Source organism: Neophocaena asiaeorientalis, unplaced genomic scaffold (assembly GCF_003031525.2).
Source record: "Neophocaena asiaeorientalis asiaeorientalis breed wild unplaced genomic scaffold, Neophocaena_asiaeorientalis_V1.1 scaffold294, whole genome shotgun sequence".
NCBI lineage: Eukaryota > Metazoa > Chordata > Mammalia > Artiodactyla > Phocoenidae > Neophocaena > Neophocaena asiaeorientalis.
In genome coordinates this window covers 2,465,810-2,485,701 of record NW_020173945.1, presented here as the reverse complement: position 1 = coordinate 2,485,701, position 19,892 = coordinate 2,465,810, and the positions used below count along the sequence as shown (strand labels likewise).

The 19,892-nt window shown below is 40.3% G+C and overlaps 1 protein-coding gene across 1 annotated transcript in view; it reads left to right on the top strand.

Moving 5' to 3' along the window:
- DRC11 (dynein regulatory complex subunit 11) overlaps nt 1-19,892 on the top strand; it is a 165,834-nt gene that overhangs the window by 26,397 nt on the left and 119,545 nt on the right. Inside the window, exon 6 of the mRNA XM_024752809.1 lies at nt 11,855-12,060. Within this exon, the coding sequence (XP_024608577.1) occupies nt 11,855-12,060 (206 nt within the window). The remainder of the gene's footprint in view (nt 1-11,854; nt 12,061-19,892) is intronic.

Here is a 19,892-nt window from a genome sequence, read left to right as displayed (position 1 = left end):
CCCCCGCCCAGTCCCCCTCTCCCCGCTGGCAACCACTTTGTTCTCTGTAACAATGAGTCTGTTTCGGTTTTGGTTTGATGTCCATGTGTATTGATTTTTAGATTCCACATATAAGTGAAATCATACGGTATTTGTGTTTCTCTGTCTGACTTATTTCACTTAGCATAACACCCTCCAGGCCCATCCATGTTGCCACAAATGGCAAGATTTCATTCTTTTTTATGGCTGAATAATATTCCAGTGTGTGTGTGTGTGTGTGTGTGTGTGTGTGTGTGTGTGGTATATTATATATATATTCATTTATTCATCTTCTTTATTCATTCATCTATGGATGGACACTTAGGTTGCTTCCATATGTCAGCTATCATAAATAATGCTTCAGTGAACATGTATCTTTTCAAGTGAGTGTTTTTGTTTTTTTCAGATAAATACCCAGAAGTGGGATTGCTGGATTGTATGGTAGTTCTATTTTTAATTTTTTGAGGAATCTACACACTGTCTTCCATAGTGGCTGCACCAGTTTACATTCCAGCAGTGTAAAAGTGTTCCTTTTTCTCCATATCCTCACCAACACTTGTTATTTTTTTTTTTGGCTTTTTGATAATCGCCAGTCTGACAGGTGTGAGGTGGTGTCTCATTGTGGTTTTGATTTTCATTTCCCTGACGATTACTGATGTTGAGCATCTTTTCATGTGTCTCTGTTGGCCGTCTGTATGTCTTCTTTGGAAAAAGGCCTGTTTATGTCATCTGCTCATTTTTTAATTGGGCTGTTTGTTTTTTGACATTAAATTGTGTAAGTTCTTTATATATTTTGAATATTAACCCTTTATCAGATACATAAGTTGCAAGTATTTTCTCCCATTCAGTAGGTGGCCTTTTAGTTCTGTTGATAGTTTCCTTTGCTGTGCAGAAGCATGTAGTCCCATTTGTTTATTTTTCCTTTTGTTGCCCTTGCCTGCAGAGAGAAGTCCAAAATAATATTCAGATTGATGTCAGAGAGGTTACTGCCTTATGTTTTCTTCTAGGAGTTTTATGGTTTCAGGCCTTACATTAAAGTCTTTAATACATTTTTAATTTATTCTTTTTTTTAAACTATTTTTTTTTAATTTTTTTATCTTTTTGGCTGTGTTGGTTCTTCGTTGCTATGCACAGGCTTTCTCTAGTTGCGGCAAGTGGGGGCTGCTCTTCATTGCCGTGCGCGGGCTTCTCACTGCGGTGGCTTCTCTTGTTGTGGAGCACGGGCTCTAGGTGTGCCCGTTTCAGTAGTTGTGGCACACAGGTTTAGTTGCTCTGTGGCATGTGGGATCTTCCTGGACCAGGGATCAAACCCATGTCCCCTGCATTAGCAGGCAGATTCTTAACCATTGCACCACCAGGGAAGTCCCTAATTTATTCTTGTATATGGTGTGCGATAGGGGTCCAGTTTCACGTTTTTGCATGTAGCCGTCCAGTTTTCCCACCACCATTTGTTGAAGAGACTGTCTTTTCTCCATTGTATGTTTGCGCCTCCTTTGTCATAGATTAACTGACCATGTGCGCACGGGTTTATTTCTGGGAAGCATTTATTGTTATTCTTATTCTGCTTTATTCTTGCCCTGGGTCCCCAGGTCGTCAGAAACTCAATGAGCAAAACAGTTCTCTTCCTTTAGTCACCTGATCCCAGGATTCTTTTATCCCTACTCTAGGGCAGGACATTTGCCCTTATTTATCTCAGATTAGGGCCCATTACAAAGTCCTTTACCGCAGCATAGTAGAATGGTTAAGGCCAGGAACTCTGGAGCCAGCCTGCCTGGGTTCAGATTCTGGTTCCACCATTTACTTGCAGGGTGAACTGGGGTGGTGTCTTGGCTTCCTGGTGCCTCGATTTCCACATATGCAAAATGGAGAGAGTGCTAGCACCCAGGCAAAGATGTGTGTTAAGTATTAAAGAAATTGGTGTCTGTAAAGCATTTAAAATAGTGTCTGACACACTGCACCCTGTGAGCACTAGGTAGGTGTTCACTGTTATTTTTTGAAATGGCTTATAATCGTGGGTTTAAATGCTCACGTCACTCATGATTTTAAAATGCTTATTAAATTGTCATTTTAAATCTATTTAAGTTGGCCAAGATCAAAATGGTTAAGGTCACAATGTTGGCAAGATGTGGGAAGAAAGGCTCTGTCATACACTGTTGAGGGGAAGAGTAAAGCAATCCTGCAAGCTCTTTGCAAGGCAGCTCAGCAATGTCCATTAAAATTACAAACGTATATTTTTGAAAAGAATGATCTATAGTACCCATAAAAAACCATTTTCAGACAAACTATTTTAAGCCAGAAGAAAACTATCAGTGAAAAGATACAAGAAGGCATACAGGGTAAGAGCAGAGATTCTGGAGGTACATGCTTCGGGTCAAAGCCCCAGTCTACCACTTCCTGGCTGTGTGACCCTGGACAAGTTCTTTGACCTCTCTGTGCCTCGGTTTCTGCATATATAAAATGAAGATAGTAATGGTACTCATACATAAGGCTACTTATTATGAGGAATAAATTAGTTAATATTTGTAAACCAGTTAAAATAGTGTCTCGCAAACTTTAAGTGCCATGGAAGTGTTTATTTTAAATCATTTTTAAAGAATGTAGGACACAAAAGTAGCAAATTTAGCTCCCACCACTACTCAATTACAGGCTCAACTATACAGTTCTATTCCAGCTCTTAATTAAGCAAATCTTAAAACTACTACAAGTTTCCAGAAAGTAGATTTAACGGGTTAGAAATTGCTCTGTTTTTAATTGTTTTGCACCCACTTGAAGTTGTGGCATCCTAAAATAAAGATTTACCGTAACTGTAGCATGAGCAGAGGGCAAAAGAAAACCATCAGCGGGCTTCCCTGGTGGTGCAGTGGTTAAGAATCCTCCTGCCAATGCAGGAGACGTGGGTTTGATCCCTGGTCTGGGAAGATCCCACATGCCATGGAGCAACTAAGCCCGTGCGCCACAACTACTGAGCCCACATGCTGCAACTACTGAAGCCCACGGGCCTAGAGCCCATGCTCCACAACAAGAGAAGACACCGCAATGAGAAGCCCGTGCACCGCAACGAAGAATAGCCCCCGCTCGCCGCAACTAGAAGAAGCCCGCCTGCAGCAATGAAGACCCAACACAGCCAAAAATTAAATGAATAAATAAATAAATTTTTAAAAATAAAAAAAAAAAAAAGAAAACCATCGGCCCTGACTCTCCCCACAACTTTTTTTCACTTCTTGCTGGGTTCTTCTTTCTGAGTAGATGTGTTTATATAAACACAGATATACAAGTATAGATATATTACTGTGAAATGAAATGGTGAAACAAAAGAGCTTATTTTTATAAACTAGGGAACGTCCACACACACGCACATGCACACGCATGCACACGATCTTAAAACGGACCAACCGAAGAGCAGTTTACTCCACAGCATGAGGCATTCCACGTGTAAAATTAGCGCAGGAAGCGCACGGCGCAAGCCCATGGGCTGATGGGGCGGCTCTGGGTGCTCCCTAATGATGACCAACTGGGGGCTGCATGGAGCTGATTAATCTCTGCACTGACCACGGCGGTCATTTGTTGGAATAGACCCTCTCCCTTCCCCTCACTGCTCCATCCTCGCCTTAAGTGACTACAATACCCCCAAGACCATGAGCTCCTCCAGGAAGTTGCCAGCATTAAATCACTTATTTGCAAGGGGATTTGTGACTGATAAATTGGACAGATTGTCATTTGGACAAATGTCCATTTTATCTTACTAACTTGACCAAGGATTTTTAAAGGCAAAGCCCATCAAACATTAGATAAGCATTTTAAGTTAATGGACCATAGAGTCCTATTTCTCCACAAACCCAGGAGTCATCATCTTATGTCTTATTTTTACAGCAACATCAATTATTAATATGTATATTTTTGCTGACAGAGGACCTTGCTATAAACTTAGGTTTCGTTAACCAGTTCTGGGTCATTAACTGTGGAAAGCTTGTAAATATAATGGTTTATTCACATGGGAAGCCTTCATTAAGATGCATTATTCTACAGCTGATGTATTTCCGTATATAGTATATTATTGTGTTTTCTATTTCCCTTTAATATTCGTAATTTATTTTTCAATGAGTTGCTGTCTATGCGGTGAGTTAACAAATTTGAATGCCGTATGAACAAAGTTGCTAAACAGGAAAAAGATGTTGTAGCCCAAAGGAAAAGCTACTCATTAACATAAGAATCTAAATATATTATAACCTTTAAATTCAAAAGCAACTAGCGAAAGAAGCTACAAATGACCCCAAATGTATTTTTGTCAGAGAAAGTCTATCTCAAGCAACACGCATGAATACACACATATTAACAGCCCAGCGTGGTGTAATAGGAGAAACACAGACGCGGAGGAATCCAGAAACCTTATTGCCAGCTTCTTCAGTCACATAGGATGGCTTGGGAGAGTCATTAAGTGATGGACCTCAGTCCCCATCTGTTCAATGGGATAATCAGGTCCTTACTTCTGTCTCAAAAGATGGATGTAACATCAGTAAAGAAATGTAGAGAAAGAAGGTGTGGGACAGAGTGCCATGCCAATTACAAAAAATCTGATGAGCGCTGGGAGACTTCTGTTTCACTTGTAGACCATGGACGTGTTATGAAGTTGGCTGAACACTTTGTGTAGAGCTTTGCCAGGACACCAGTCAGAGTTGCCTACTCATTAATTCACTTTTAGGGATTCAAAGGGGAAAAGGCCCAGCTAAAATATAGTTTGTATGTGTGAATCTATGAAAAAAATATGCTATGATTTACCATAAGAACAATGTAGTGGGGGGGATTTCATATGATTCACTGATAAAAAATCATAATATTAAAGCAAGACTTCAAGACAATTTTACACGTTCATCAGAGACAAAGAAATTTGGGTCATTTGTAGCAGAGATGCATTTGAACATCTTCACGAAAACAATGGACTTCAGGGTAGTCATTGGAGAGATCAGATAAAAATCTCTGTGTTAGTTATAAACTTCTATTTCATAACACTAGGAATGTAAGACATTTCCTGAAAAATATGAGAATTGGATACTTCTTTAAATGATTAAATAAAGGGATTTCTTATCTCTTTATTTTGACACAAAGTAGATAATATAAAGTCATGGCTTTGAGCACTTACATCTTGAGTCAATTTAGATCACTGGCTTTTAACATTGTTCTTTAAAATGATTCTGTAATTCTCATTCTAGGTCCACTTTCAAAGTCGTTTTAGGGGTTTTTCCCTATCAAGAGTTGTACATTCTCACGTTCTCATTATACTAAACTTAGACAATTTGCTTAGTTTGTTACACATTCTAATACATATTTTTATCAAGTATTATATGTGTGATTTTCTTTTCATTTTTTTCCCCCTGGCTTTATGTCATTAAGTGGATGCTGTATTCTGACAGCATCTCAATTGTGGATTCAAGTAGAGAAGTCACAAACCAAAACAATGGTCACATTCCCACCAACAGTGCAAGAGGGTTCCCTTTTCCCCACACCCTCTCCAGCATTTGTTGTTTGTAGATTTCCAATGATGCCCATTCTAACCGGTGTGAGGTGATACCTCATTGTAGTTTTGATTTGCATTTCTCTAATAATCAGTGATGTTGAGCAGCTTTTCATGTGCTTCTTGGCCATCTGTATGTCTTCTTTGGAGAAAAGTCTATTTAGGTCTTCTACCCCTTTTTTGATTGGGTGGGTTGTTTGTTTTTTTAATATTGAGCTGCATGAGCTGTTTATATATTTTGGAGATTAATCCTTTGTCCATTGATTCGTTTGCAAATATTTTCTCCCATTCTGAGGGTTGTCTTGTTTATAGTTTCCTTTGCTGTGCTAAAGCTTTTAAGTTTCATTAGGTCCCATTTGTATATTTTTGTTTTTATTTCCATTACTTTAGGAGGTGGGTCAAAAAAGATCTTGCTGTGAATCATGTCAAAGATTGTTCTTCCTATGTTTTCCTCTAAGAGTTTTATAGTGTCTCGTCTTACATTTAGGTCTTTAATCCATTTTGAGTTTATTTTTGTGTATGGTGTTAGGGAGTGTTCTAATTTCATTCTTTTACATGCAGCTGTCCAATTTTCCCAGCACCACTTGTTGAAGAGACTGTGTTTTCTCCATTGTATATCCTTGCCTCCTTTGTCATAGATTAGTTGACCATAGGTCATAAATCAAGCCTTAAGAAATTGAAATTGTATCTAGCATCTTTTCCAACACAACACTATGAGATTAGAAATAAATTACAGGGGAAAAAATGTAAAAAACACAAACACATGGAGACTAAACAATACATTACTAAATAACCAAGAGATCACTGAAGAAATCAAAGAGGAAATCAAAAATACCTAGAGACAAATGACAACAAAAACACAACAATACAAAACCTATGGGATGCAGCAAAAGCAGTTCTAAGAGGGAAGTTTATAGCAATACAATCCTACTTTAAGAAACAAGAAAAATCTCAAATAAACAATCTAACCTTACACCTAAAGGAACTAGAGAAAGAAGAACAAACAAAACCCAAGGTTAGTAGAAGAAAAGAAATCATAAAGATCAGAGCAGAAATAAACAGAAACAAAGAAAACAATAGCAAAGATCAATAAAACTAAAAGCTGGTTCTTTGAGAAGATAAACAAAATTGATAAACCATTAGCCAGACTCATCAAGAAAAAAAAGAGAGAAGATTCAAAAATCAGTAGAAATGCAAAAGGAGAAGTAACAACTGACACTGCAGAAATACAAAGGCTCATGAGAGATTACTACAAGCAACTATGTGCCAATAAAATGGACAACCTGGAAGAAATGGACAAATTCTTAGAAAAGCATAACCTTCTGAGACTGAACTAGGAAGCAATAGAAAATATAAACAGACCAATCACAAGCACTGAAATTGAGACTGATTAAAAATCTTCCAGCAAACAAAACTCCAGGACCAGATGGCTTCACAGGTGAATTCTATCAAACATTTAGAGAAGAGCTAACACCCATCCTTCTCAAACTCTTCCAAAAAATTGCAGAGGAAGGAACAGTGCCAAACTGTTTGGCCTCATTCTACAAGGCCACCATCACCCTGATACCAAAACCAGACAAAGATACTACAAAAAAAGAAAATTACAGACCAATATCACTGATGAACATAGATGCAAAAATCCTCAACAAAATACTAGCAAACAGAGTCCAGCAACACATTAAAAAGATCATACACCATGATCAAGTGGGATTTATCCCAGGGATGCAAGGATTCTTCAATATATGCAAATCAATCAATGTGATACCCCATATTAACAAATTGAAGAATAAAAACCATATGATCATCTCAACAGATACAGAAAAAGCTTTTGACAAAATTCAACACCCATTTATGATAAAAACTCTCCAGAAAGTGGGCATAGAGGGAACCTACGTCAACATAATAAAGACCATATATGACAAACTCACTCTCAGTGGTGAGCAAACATCATTCTCAGTGGTGAAAAACTGAAAGCATTTCCTCTAAGGCCAGGAACAAGACAAGGATGTCCACTCTCACCACTATTATTTAACATAGTTTTGGAAGTCCTAGCCATGGCAATCAGAGAAGACGAAGAAATAAAAGGAATACTTGGAAAAGAAGAAGTAAAACTGTCACTGTTTGCAGATGACATGATACTATACATAGATAATCCTAAAGATGCCACCAGAAAACTACTAGAGCTAATCAATGAATTTGTTAAAGTTGCAGGATACAAAATTAATGCACAGAAATCTCTTGCATTCCTATACACTAACAACGAAAGATCAGAAAGAGAAATGAAGGAAACAGTCCCTCTTCTTTTTCTTTATCATCATCATTTTAGGCTTTGCAGGCCACATGGTCCCTGTCCCAACTATTCAGTGTGGCCGTTGTAGTGTGTAAGCCACCATAGACAGCATGTAAATGAATGGGCATGGCTGCATTCCAATAAAACTTTACTTACGAAAATAAGCAGTGGGCCAGGTTTGACTCGTGTGCTATAGGTTACCAAACCTTTTTCTAGAGCAGTTAGTTTTTCCTCAAACCTGGATATTATCAGAATCACTTGAAGACTTTCCTAAACTACTAGTTTCTTGCTTCTTCCTCACCCCCAGGATGGAACTGGGAATCCATATTTTTTTTACTGCTTTTCAGAATTTTGAGGAAAAACGTGAACTTGGAAAAAATAACTCACTGGTATATTTGAAGATGTGTTGCATCTAAAATAATTTCCCTGAACAAAGTGACTACTAAAAACAAGAAAGGAGCAAATATAAAATAAGAAGGAATTTCAGGAAGATAAGAGCATGCTCAAAAAAGCAAAACAATAATAACCCCTCTACAATTCTAAATAGATCCAAATAATAAATGGACATAACTGAAAGCCAAATTAATTGTGAAAGGTAACGATAGAGAAATCTTCTGTAACATAGTGTGAGCAAGTAAAGGAGAGATGGAAAATACAAGAGAAAAGGTCAGATCAATCTGGTGCTCTGCCATTTATGTAATACTTGTTGCAGGGAGAAAAAGAAATAATAGAAGGAAAAGTTACAGAGGAGAAGACATAATTCTTTACATTGAAAGAACCCACTAAATGGAGAATGTGATGAATGAAGAAATGCTCACACCTAGATTCATTTTGATAAACTTTGAAAAGACGAAGTGTAAAGCATCATAAGAGCAGAATAGCTTTACCTACAAAGGAACAATCATCAAATTTCCAACAAGCTGGTTGCTGGCAGCTCTGCCCATTAGAAGTATCCTCCAGGGTAGCTACTAAGCTGCCATTCAAGTGGGAAGGGCCAAGTGAGGACATGTTAGAAATGCAAGTACTTAGAATACTTATGGCTGACCATATCCGGTCTGAAAGTGACACTCAAGGACATGCTTCACAACCTAAATGTCCATCGACAGATGAATGGTTAAAGAAGATGTGCCACATATATACAATGGAATATTACTCAGCCAGAAAAAGGAACGAAATTGTGTCATTTGCAGAGATGTGTATGGACCTAGAAACTGTCCTACAGATTGAAGTAAGTCAGAAAGAGAAAAAACAAGTACCATATGCTAACGCATATATATGGAATCTAAAAAAAACGTACTGATGAACCTAGTGGCAAGGCAGGAATAAAGATGCAGATGTAGAGAACGGACTTGAGGACATGGGGCGGGGGAAGGGAAAGCTGGGATGAAGTGAGAGAGTAGCATGGACATATATACACTACCAAACGTAAGGTAGATAGCTAGTGGGAAGCAGCCGCATAGCCCAGGGAGATCAGCTCGGTGCTTTGTGACCACCTAGAGGGGTGGGATAGGGAGAGTGGGAGGGAGGGAGACGCAAGAGGGAAGAGATATGGGAACATATGTATATGTATAACTGATTCACTTTGTTATAAAGCAGAAACTAACACACCATTGTAAAGCAATTATACTCCAATAAAGATGTAAAAAAAAAAAAAGAACAGTGAGACCAATAGCTCCCTCCCTCTGCTTGGCTCTAGCAGCCACACTTACACCTCTTCAGGAGCAGATGGGAGGATCTCTGTCTGCAGAAACCAGCTCAAAAGAAAGAAATCTGGGTACTGATACTCAGATGCCTCCAATAAAGCAGCTCTGACCTCACCAGTCAGTAACTCCCCGACACAGGTTCCAAACAGCTCTGGGAGCCTCCCTCCTAAATAAGCGTGAACCACAAAGGGTCACCAGTCACTTAGGAAAGACAGAGACCCAACAGAAAAGAAATTGGAAGGAAAAAAAGAGCTGTAAAATAAAACATAAAAAACAAAATTCTAAAAGTAATAACCTTATGGAAATAAAATAGGATTATCGAATCCAGAAATTAGAACAAAATTCCCCAAAACAGGAGAATCAAAGAACAGTGGAAGTGCTGCTGAAGAGTTCAAATATAATAATAGAAACTTCAAAAAATAAAGTTGAAAGAAAAAATTAAGAAAATCTCCTAGAAAATAGCAAAATGACAAAGAGATGGATGAGGGATACGTGTAAAGAAAATTGCAGGAGTTCTGAGAAGAAAAGAACTAAGAAAACAGAGGAAGGTAATTGTAAAGGAACAGTAACCAAAAAAATCCTTGTAACAAAAGGATATGGATTTTCAGATTTAAAATGGTCCCTGGCTTTAGTTAGGTTCTATCCATACCTTGGCTATTGTGAATAATGCTATAGTGAACAGGGGGGTGCAGATATCTTTTTAAGATCTTGATTTCATTTCCTTTGGACATATACCCAGAAGTGGGATTGCTGGATCATACGGTAGTTCTATTTTTAATTTTTTGAGGAGCGTCCATAGTGTTTTCTATAGTGCCTGCACCAGTTTACATTCCCACTGACAGTGTACAAGGGTTTCAGTTTCTCCACATCCATGCCCAACACTTGTCATCTTTTCTCTACTTGATACTAGCCATCCTTTGCTGAATCAGACTATAGTTTTTGGATTCTGGAAGAGTATTTCCTCAGTTTTGTGTGCTATTCACAGTGTAGGTGACACAGACACGACACACTTTTACGTTTATCTGCATTATTATTTTCTCTACCACTTTATTAAGTCTATACAATCAAATCACAATAGTAAATCAAGCCCTCATTTGTAGCATTTGCTAATTTCGACGGTGTGAGTATTCCTATAGCCAACTGCCAGCTGCTAACCTGAATGAACGCAGGAAGGTACGCACAGAAGTGACCGCATTATTACAGTATTTTCACCTTAGAGATACAACAGACATAATGACATCAAGAGCATAGATGACAATAAAATCCAGTCAAAGTAATTATGAAGCAGTGAGTTTTTGGTATCGATAACTTGCGTTGTTAACATAATTTAATCCTAAATCTATATAATTTAGCATTTAAAAATAACCGTGCCTAACGGCAAGCTTGCAAAGTTTCTGAAAATCTGTCAACTGGATCTCATGAGTCATTACAGGCTGGCTCCAGCACACCACTGAATTTGTCCTTAATTTGCTAACTTACCTGGGCTGAATCTCTGAACTCCTTAGAGCTCAGGATCTTTAGCTCATACCTATGATTCCCATGTGTGTTCTTCTTCTCCAAGTCCCTTTTAGTTCTTTCCATCCAAACCCACAAGGTAGCACTTTTATAGATCATTTGACATCGTTCCCTACTGTGACGGACATTACTCTTATCCCGCCAACCTCATTTCTTGAGCGGTTCTAAAGAACAGGAATTATGTCTCAAAGTGACTTTGTATTTTCGGTGACCACAATCCTCCACATGTTGCTGGACCAGTGCTGAGCATTTGGTGGGCGTTCTACAGCTAGACGTTGTTGCCTTTCTGATCAGCAGATGTGGAGAGAGAACATTCTGACAATGAGATGTAATAGCATGAATGTCTAGAGTCAGCTGAGAATTTCCTGCTCTGGAGGGTCTTTAACAATACACAGGATGTTTTCAGAGTTGATTTTGGCGTCATTTTTCTTGAAATCAGAACACCCAAACTCTTTTCATCAATTCTTGCTTCATTTACTTTCTAATGCTATGTTCTTTCCTCTCCCACTAACCAAGAAGATTTGGAAAACTTTACCTTCTGTAACTTGAATGATTTTTTGAATGATTTACCGAATAAGCATTTTTTAAACTAATTACCAGTTTCTGGGAAATAGTACAGAGTGATCCCATTCTTCCTCCCCATGGTTGTGAATTACTCCTTCAAGCCCTCCTGCAAGATTTGATTCTGTTGTTCTGTTTGTATTTCTTAATGGGTCTTTGGTAGAACACCATTGAAGATATGACATATTTCATTATTGTCTAAAATTTTTCACCGCTCTGTAACTTTATGATCTCAAACCTTTTGGCTTATATTTTCAGAACCCGCCTCCTTTGTTTAATGAAGTCAGTGCTGCATTAATCCAGGCCGACAGGGTGACCCACCTGCGGGATGAGGTGCAGGTAAAGCATGAGGAGGAATACAGAGATGCCTTGGTTACAATCAAGGATGACTTGAAACTAATAGAAGGTCCCAACATCAAGGAGAACCTCCAAGATGAGATCCGGCGTTGGTTCATAGAATGCAGGTGAGTGTAGGACATCTATCCTGACAGTCTCTTCTGTGGTGGTTGATATTCTTGTATGTTTTTAAGCACAGAAACGTGTTGATATAGATTCATGTGGTTTTCTGGCTTCATTTTAGAAAAGTAGAATGTGAAGGCTAAGAATTTAGGAACTAATTCTTTTTTTAATGAAATTGCTTTTGTTCCTGTTTTTAAATACAGTCTATATAACACCTCTGTAGCCACATAAAATTGAACATCATGGGTGGATTTCACAGGCCAGGTCTGTCTGAAATCCGAGGGGTCCGGCCACAAGCAATTCATGCTGCCCTTCCTTCTGGGATTTGACCCTCATTGTATGAGGCTCCACAGTCTCAGTCATGCTCCTTCTCTGTCATAATCCCTTGAAGCAGCTGCTGACTCTGGGACCTGATGCCTGGCCCCCAGGCCTCCCATGAAACGATGGGAAGGTAGCAGTTCTGGGGACAAGGCCTTATGTATATTAAGACCTTCTTGTATTAAGGGTCTTCTTTAATGCTCTTAAGTGAAATGTTAAGCAATTTAAAGCTTGTTTTCAAAAGGTGGTTTTTGTTTACAAAAGATGTGCTCCTTTATTAGAGAAGTACAGTAGAACAAACACTTAAAGAACACAGTACAAGTTTCCACACAGCAGAACAAATGCTTTGTAGGCAACGCAGTTGGAGCAGCTTTAAAATCTATTTCAAGGGCTTCCCTGGTGGCGCAGTGGTTGAGAGTCCGCCTGCCGATGCAGGGGACACGGGTTCGTGCCCCGGTCCGGGAAGATCCCACATGCTGCGGAGCGGCTGGACCCGTGAGCCATGGCCGCTGAGCCTGCGCGTCCGGAGCCTGTGCTCCGCCACGGGAGAGGCCACAACAGTGAGAGGCCCGCGTACCACAAAAAAAAATCTATTTCAAGAGGGGAAGGAAAGAGAGCAGATTGTGTGATCAGTCCCAGGGCCATGGAAGCAGACTCGCCACCTGTTTTCTTTGGTGGGTATTGTGCTGTACCACATTAGGTTCAGAGACACTCGGATTCCAACTTTGATGAGCTCGTCAGGACCAGGGAATTTAACTTGTTGGCAATAGAAAACCAAACTCCTTCTCAAAACATTACGTTAAAAGATGTTTATGTCTGTGGTAGGTAGCCTCCCAGATGGCCTCTGCTGACCCCACCTCTTCCTCTGGTAATGTCCTCCCTTTGAGTGTGATGTAGACCTAGAACTTCACTTCTAAAGAAAAATATATGGGGAACTTCCCTGGTGGACCTGTGGTTAAGACTCTGCGCTTCCACTGCAGGGGGCACAGGTTCAGTCCCTGGTCGGGGAACTAAGATCCCACATGCTGCGCAGTGCGACCAAAAAAAGAATAGAAAGAATATGGCAGTGGACTTCCCTGGTAGTCCAGTGGTAAAGAATCCACCTTACAATGCAGGGGACGCGAGTTCGATCCCTGGGCAGGGAACTAAGATGCCACATGCCGTGGGGCAACTAAGCACGCATGCCACAACTAATGTGCCTCAACTACAGAGCCCACGCGCCCTGGAGCCCTCGCGCCACAACTAGAGAAGAGAAAACCCGCACACCACAACTAGAGAGAAGCCCAGGCACTGCAACGAAAGATCCCTTGTGCTTCAATGAAGATCTTGCGTGCCGCAACTAAGACCTGAGAGAGCAAAAAATAAATAAAATCAATAAATCAATAATAAAAATAAATAAATCTTAAGAAAACAAATATGGCAAGAGCGGTGGGGTGGCACTGCCATCTTGCTTGCCTCTCGCCCCCCTCACTTGCTGTCACCCCTGGCTCTGAGAGGGGTCAGCTGCTGCCCAGCAGAGGGACCCCGTGGAAGGAACGGAGGGAGGTTTCTGGTGACAGCCAGCAAGCAACTTGGGCCTCCTTCCAGCCTGAGAAGAGCTGAATCTTGTCCACAGCCACATGCGTGAACTGGAAGGGCATTCTCCCCAAGGCCAGCCTTCAGATGAGGCTGCGGCCCCAGCCAACACTGTTTGCAGCCTCGTGGGAGACCCCGAGGCAGAGATACTCACGTGAGCCACATCTAGTTCCCTATCCACAGAAACGGTGACACAATAAACATGTGTTGTTTCGGTCACTAAGTGTTGGGGTGACTTAGCATGCAGCAACAGATGTCTAACGTACATCAGTTATTTTACAACGATTCAGAAAAACTTGAACAATCACAGGCTTCTCTTGTGTTAATTCTGTATGGGATTCGAACATGCTGTCTCCTCAATGATACTTAAATTTTATAACAAAGTTTCTTCAGGAATGTTTGATATAACAGTTACATGCTTTCGATTGGGGAGTTCTGTCCTTTATTATATAAATAGGGCTTTTAAATAGTTATGGTTTTTTAAAATTCAAAATTGATTAATTTTGTGAGCTTTTCTCTTTATATCGTATTTATCAGGGGTATTTTATTGCCAAACTGGGTATTTTAAATGAAAGGAATATTTTAAAATGAGGAACTTGACACTGTGTTAATTCTATACTGATAACTGATAATAATAAAGAGGCAGAGATGCTAATAGGGAGGGAGACGTTTCGGACTCTCAACCACTGCGCCACCAGGGAAGCCCCCTCCTTACTTTTAATTCTGGTGATGGCTTCATGGAGACATAAGATATACATATACGTGTGTGTGTTACACACATACAGGCAGATAGATATCTCAAACTTATAAATTGTACACTTGAATATGAACAGTTTATTATGTATTACACATCCATAAAGCTGTTAGAAATAGATCAAAGATATATCAGCAAAGATGTTAGTGTTTGAGTTTTTTTAAATAGCATGTTTTTTTGTTATTCAAACACCAAAACCCAGTATTCCAATCACTAGCCTTGTTCTCAGACTACCCCGCTACCCCCCTGCCAAACTCCCACTCACAGTATAAGAAAAACTTAATCGGTAACAATTATAGGTAACAATCTCTTCTGGCTTAAATAGCCTCTTTAAGGTTGACTGTCTATTTTGAGTAAATTTGCAGTCACTTCAGATGCCTCCCTATCATGAATGTCCCTGTTTTTCTTCCCTTTGTGGCGTCTGACTGCAAAGGGAAGTTACCAACCTTCACAGCATCGGCTGGGGGCCAGCAGAGTGAACAGCATCTGGGCTCGGGCTATGTCAGCGCCCTGGCTGGTTTCCGCAGGCGGGTGGTGTAGCCATCTGGTCCACGAGGAGAGACCAGTCCACCTGGTCTTTGGGGACCTCCTCCTGTGGCCTGTGGTTTCTGCCACGTGCCCTCACTCACTGGGCAGCTGCAATTCAGGCCTCTCACTTCCTGAACAGTCCTCATCCCGCTGGATGCTGGTTCCTTCACGACCCACACTCCCCAGGAGTGTACAGGGTGCCCTTCTCAGGCCTTGGGGGACGGGTGGGATCTCTCAGACCTTCCACCAGCAGGTCCCCTCCTCCTGGCTCCGTTCAACCCCATCACATGCTGCACACCCAGGAGGACAAGCACTGCCCAGATGGTCCCTGATGCTCTTCAGCCACTCCACAGACTCTGCTGGGATCTCAGCACTCATCCCCTCCTTGGCTGAGACCCCTGGAGGATGGGGCCCAAGAAGCAGATGGTATCCCCACTTGTCCACCTTCTCCTCCCTTCCCCTACCACTCTGCCTCACCAACTTCTTGTTCAAATCCATCCTCTGTATGAAACCCTCCCTGAGTGCTTCCCTGCAGTTCCTCTCTATCTCCTCCTTGAGCTCTACCCACATCTTCCCCTTCGCCCTCCAGGCGATCTGCATAATCACAGAAACTGGAGCCTTGCTTCCTGAGAAATAGCTGTGCAGCCTTGGGCAAGTCGCTTAACCTCTCTGTGCTGTCAGTCTCCTCATCTGTGATACAAGAACAAGACTCAAACCTATTTTGTGGGGTTGTTAAGATATGGGAGACTTCAACCCCAGTATGCAGACCATTACTATTCCTACCGTATTGTACACATCTGCTCATTCATATGCCCCTCCCCCAGATAAATGGCAAGCCCTGTGAGGACAGTGCCTGGTGCTAAGGACAGAGTGGTGGATACAGTCCCCATCTAAGCAGTGGGTAGTGCAAGCCAGCAGTATTGCCCTTTTCCTTTCTTATCTAATTACATAATTGTGTCTGGAGGAAATATACTCAGGATGATTTTGTGCAATCATGGAACTTTAAGTAGAAAGGCATTGTTTCAAAAGAACTGTCTTCTGATTATATCACCTTGGTTTATAATTGAAACCTTCATTTTCATAGTTAATGAAGATGATATGCCCTGTGTTCATGAACTTTCCTTATCAGAAACTTTCCTCCCTTTTCTCAGGACATCAGAGAACAGATGCCCACAACCATGTTTTCTACAAATGAAATAATTCTTTACTTTTAGATAGACTTTTATAATCCAATTTATTGTTAGGTGATATAACCAAGTTGAAAGCACTATGTACAATTATAACTCCAAATAAGCTAAAATACATAAAATGTATGTATACACACATATACATATATACAAAGATATATTCATACATGCATTTAATTTATTAAATATATATTTGCATATGGATAGAAAATTTCTGGAAGGATACACTAGAAACTTTGTTAGCATGGCCACCTCTGGCGACAAGAGTAGTGACGTTACTTTTATCTCATATTCTCCTGTACGCTTAGAAGTCTTCCTTTCAATAAATATTATTTTTATAATGAAAAAGCCTAGTTAAAAATATATTAGAAGAAAAAGAAAGGCAACAAGTTAACTTGTGATAATCCAAAGTAAACATTTGAAATGTTAAAACACCCTAATTTTTTAAAAAGTATATTGATGCAATACCTGCAGAACGCTCCTGGAAATTCTTCTGATGAAAGAATAGGGCGCCTTGAGGCTGGCAGTAACTGTGAGTTGCTCCCCCGTCTGAGGTGCTGGGAGGGTCATGGGAGACTCCTGAAGGCCTCCTGGGAGCAGCCCCTCCCATTGGCTCTGGGCTTTCTTTGAAGACCCAGCCCTCCCGGCCAGTACCCTTAAGGACATTCCATCCTGCTGTTACTGACCTGACAGTTTGGAGGCTGAGTTAGAGCAGCTCCCATGGGTATGCTGTGTGTAATTCACAGAGACGTAAAGATCCCTCCTTTTGAAGTAATGTAAGGTCGAGGGCGGATTTATTTTCATAATTGGATTACATTTATCTGATTGACTTTGATAAAATCCCTTTCCTTGCTTTTTTAAATCAAAGACAAATAAAAAGCAAATATTGTCTTTTGAAACATGAAACGTGATCAGTCTTCAGGATAAATTCCAACAGGACATACAGTGACAACTAAAAAATGACTAGAAGTTACAAATATAAACTCCCACAATTTTGAATACTAATTCTTAGCTGATTTAATCAATACTTGTAGTTGCCAAAAGTTGCCCAGTATTTTATCAAATACTAGGATTTGTGGTTCAAGTTGATTTTTAAATTATTTTAAAGGAAGTCTTTTTTTTCCAGTGTTAAAACTAATACACGCTCATTGTAGAAAATTTACAAGACAGTTTAAAAAAGAAAATTTAAATTGTCTATAATTTTAGTAGACCGAGATAGCTACTATAAAAATTTTTGGTAAATTGCTTTCCAGTATTTTTCTCTCATGTATATATTTGAACTACAGTTTTATGAATCCTTTTACTAATTTTTAAAAATTTAACACTGGGTTTCCCTATGTCCTTAAAATATTTTGCAAAAAGATGTCTTTCGTGATTGCTTAACGTTCTGTTGGATGGATGGACTGGCTAGTGAATCAATGATTATCTTTTTAATATTTTGTCAAATTGATAAGAGAACAGTGCTGTCCCTTAATTTGCATTTATTTTATTATTTGGAGGGGTTGAAAAATCTTTTGGACTTTTTGTCAATAGCATTTCTTCTGTGAACTGCCCTGTCATTTATATGCTTCCCTTTGTGATGTCTTTTTTCTTAAGTGACCTCTAAAATGTAGTATATATATATAAAGTAGTTTAACTCTTGCATTAATTTGCGATTACTGCTGTAATGCATAACCACAAACTTGGTGGCTTAAACCAATAGAATTTTATTTTCTTCCAGTTCTGGAAGTCAGGAGTCTGAAATCATGGACTCAGCAGGACTGTGCTCCCTCTGAAAGCTCTAGGGGAGAGTCGGTTCCTCACATCTTCCCTTCTGGAGGCTGCCGACACTCCTTGGCTCGTGGCTGCATCACTCCCATCTCTGCTTCGTGGTCACGTGCCTCCTTCTCTTCTGTGTGTCTAATCTCTCTCTGTTCTTCTCTTATAAGACACTTTGGATTTCATTTAGGGCCCACCAGGATAATCTTATCCCAAGAATCCTAATCACATCTCAAATATAGATATCTTTGTTCTTATAAATAACATTCAGAGACTCCAGGAGTTAGGACCCAGTATCTTTGGTGGCTGTTATTCAGCCTACCACAGTCCTCAGCAACCCCATGAGATAAGTACTCTTCTTTCTTTCATTCGCTGGCAGCATTCCTAATGAAGGACAAAATGAGAAGTTCGTAGTCCTCTCGGTCAGCACTGTCCAATAGGACTTTCTGCAGTGGTGGAATTGGTCTGATGTGTACTGTCCACTCCAGTAGCCACCAGCCACATACAGCTATTGAGCACTTGAAAGACGGTAGGGTGACAGAGGAGTTGAATTTTTAATTTAATTTAATTTTAATTCATTCAAATTTAAGCTTAGATAACCATGTGTCATTAGGGGCTACCGTATTGGATGGCACAGTCGTGGGGATACTTGTTTCCAGAAAATCTCTTGCTATCATTAGTATTTCTTTTGGCTTGGGACCTGTCGTAAACCGTCATCTAAGTGTTACGATCCACGGATGAGCTTCATTTTAAAGTATCATAAAGTAACCTCATCCAACCCCTTAGGGTGATAAAGGAGAACCTTGAAGTCCGTGGGACTGTGGGTTCTTGTCCGTGAAGATGCAACAGCCTCTTCCCCCATTTCCCTCATGAGCATCTGAGGCACCTGAGTAGCTGTCAGCTCTGAAAACCGGGCCAAATCGAGGCCTTTGTCTCTTTGCAATTGGTCCTGTGTGGACCACTTCTCCCCACCTGCATTTTTTAACTGAGTTTGTTGAAAGTATGCCCGGCATCCAGCTCACCTTCAATCTAGAGAGAAATAAGACCCTCAAATGGGGTGACAGCCCTAGGATTGGCCCTGTGGCAGTTCTCCTGGAGTTTTAGCAGGTTCCTTTTAATCTTGAGGAATCTGGAAGTGGTAGTAAATTACATAGCCTTATTCCATTTTTTAAGCCAACACGCAGTCAGTCAGAGGTGATGGCTAAGAGGAAGGGCTCTGGGGGCTTTGGGATGCTGTTGGTCCTCAGCAGGGTGAGCCTGACTGCGAAATAAAATGCCTTTTAATCTTATGATGTGATGGCATCTATCATGCTCTCTATAATAAACAAATACATTAAAAATCACACACACACACACACAGGAAGAGTGGTCTGAGAGCCAGGCTGCCTGGGTTCAAGTCCCGGCTCTAGCACTTACAGACTATGTGTCCTTGAACCAGTTGCTTAACCTCTCTGTGCCTCCATTTCCTCAACTTAAAATGAGGATATTAACAGTATCGACCTCGTGGACAGGATAACAGAGAATAATACATATAAAGCCCTTAGAGCAATGTGTGCCATATGATACAGCCTCAATAATTATTTTAAACATACAGGAAGGCCGTTACATTCTCAGACACACAGTTTGCAGTTTGGAAGAGTTGCCATTGCCATAGTGCCCTGTGTTTTCACTCCTCACTCCTGGATCCGGAGCCTTTATATTCGCCGCGTAAAAGCAT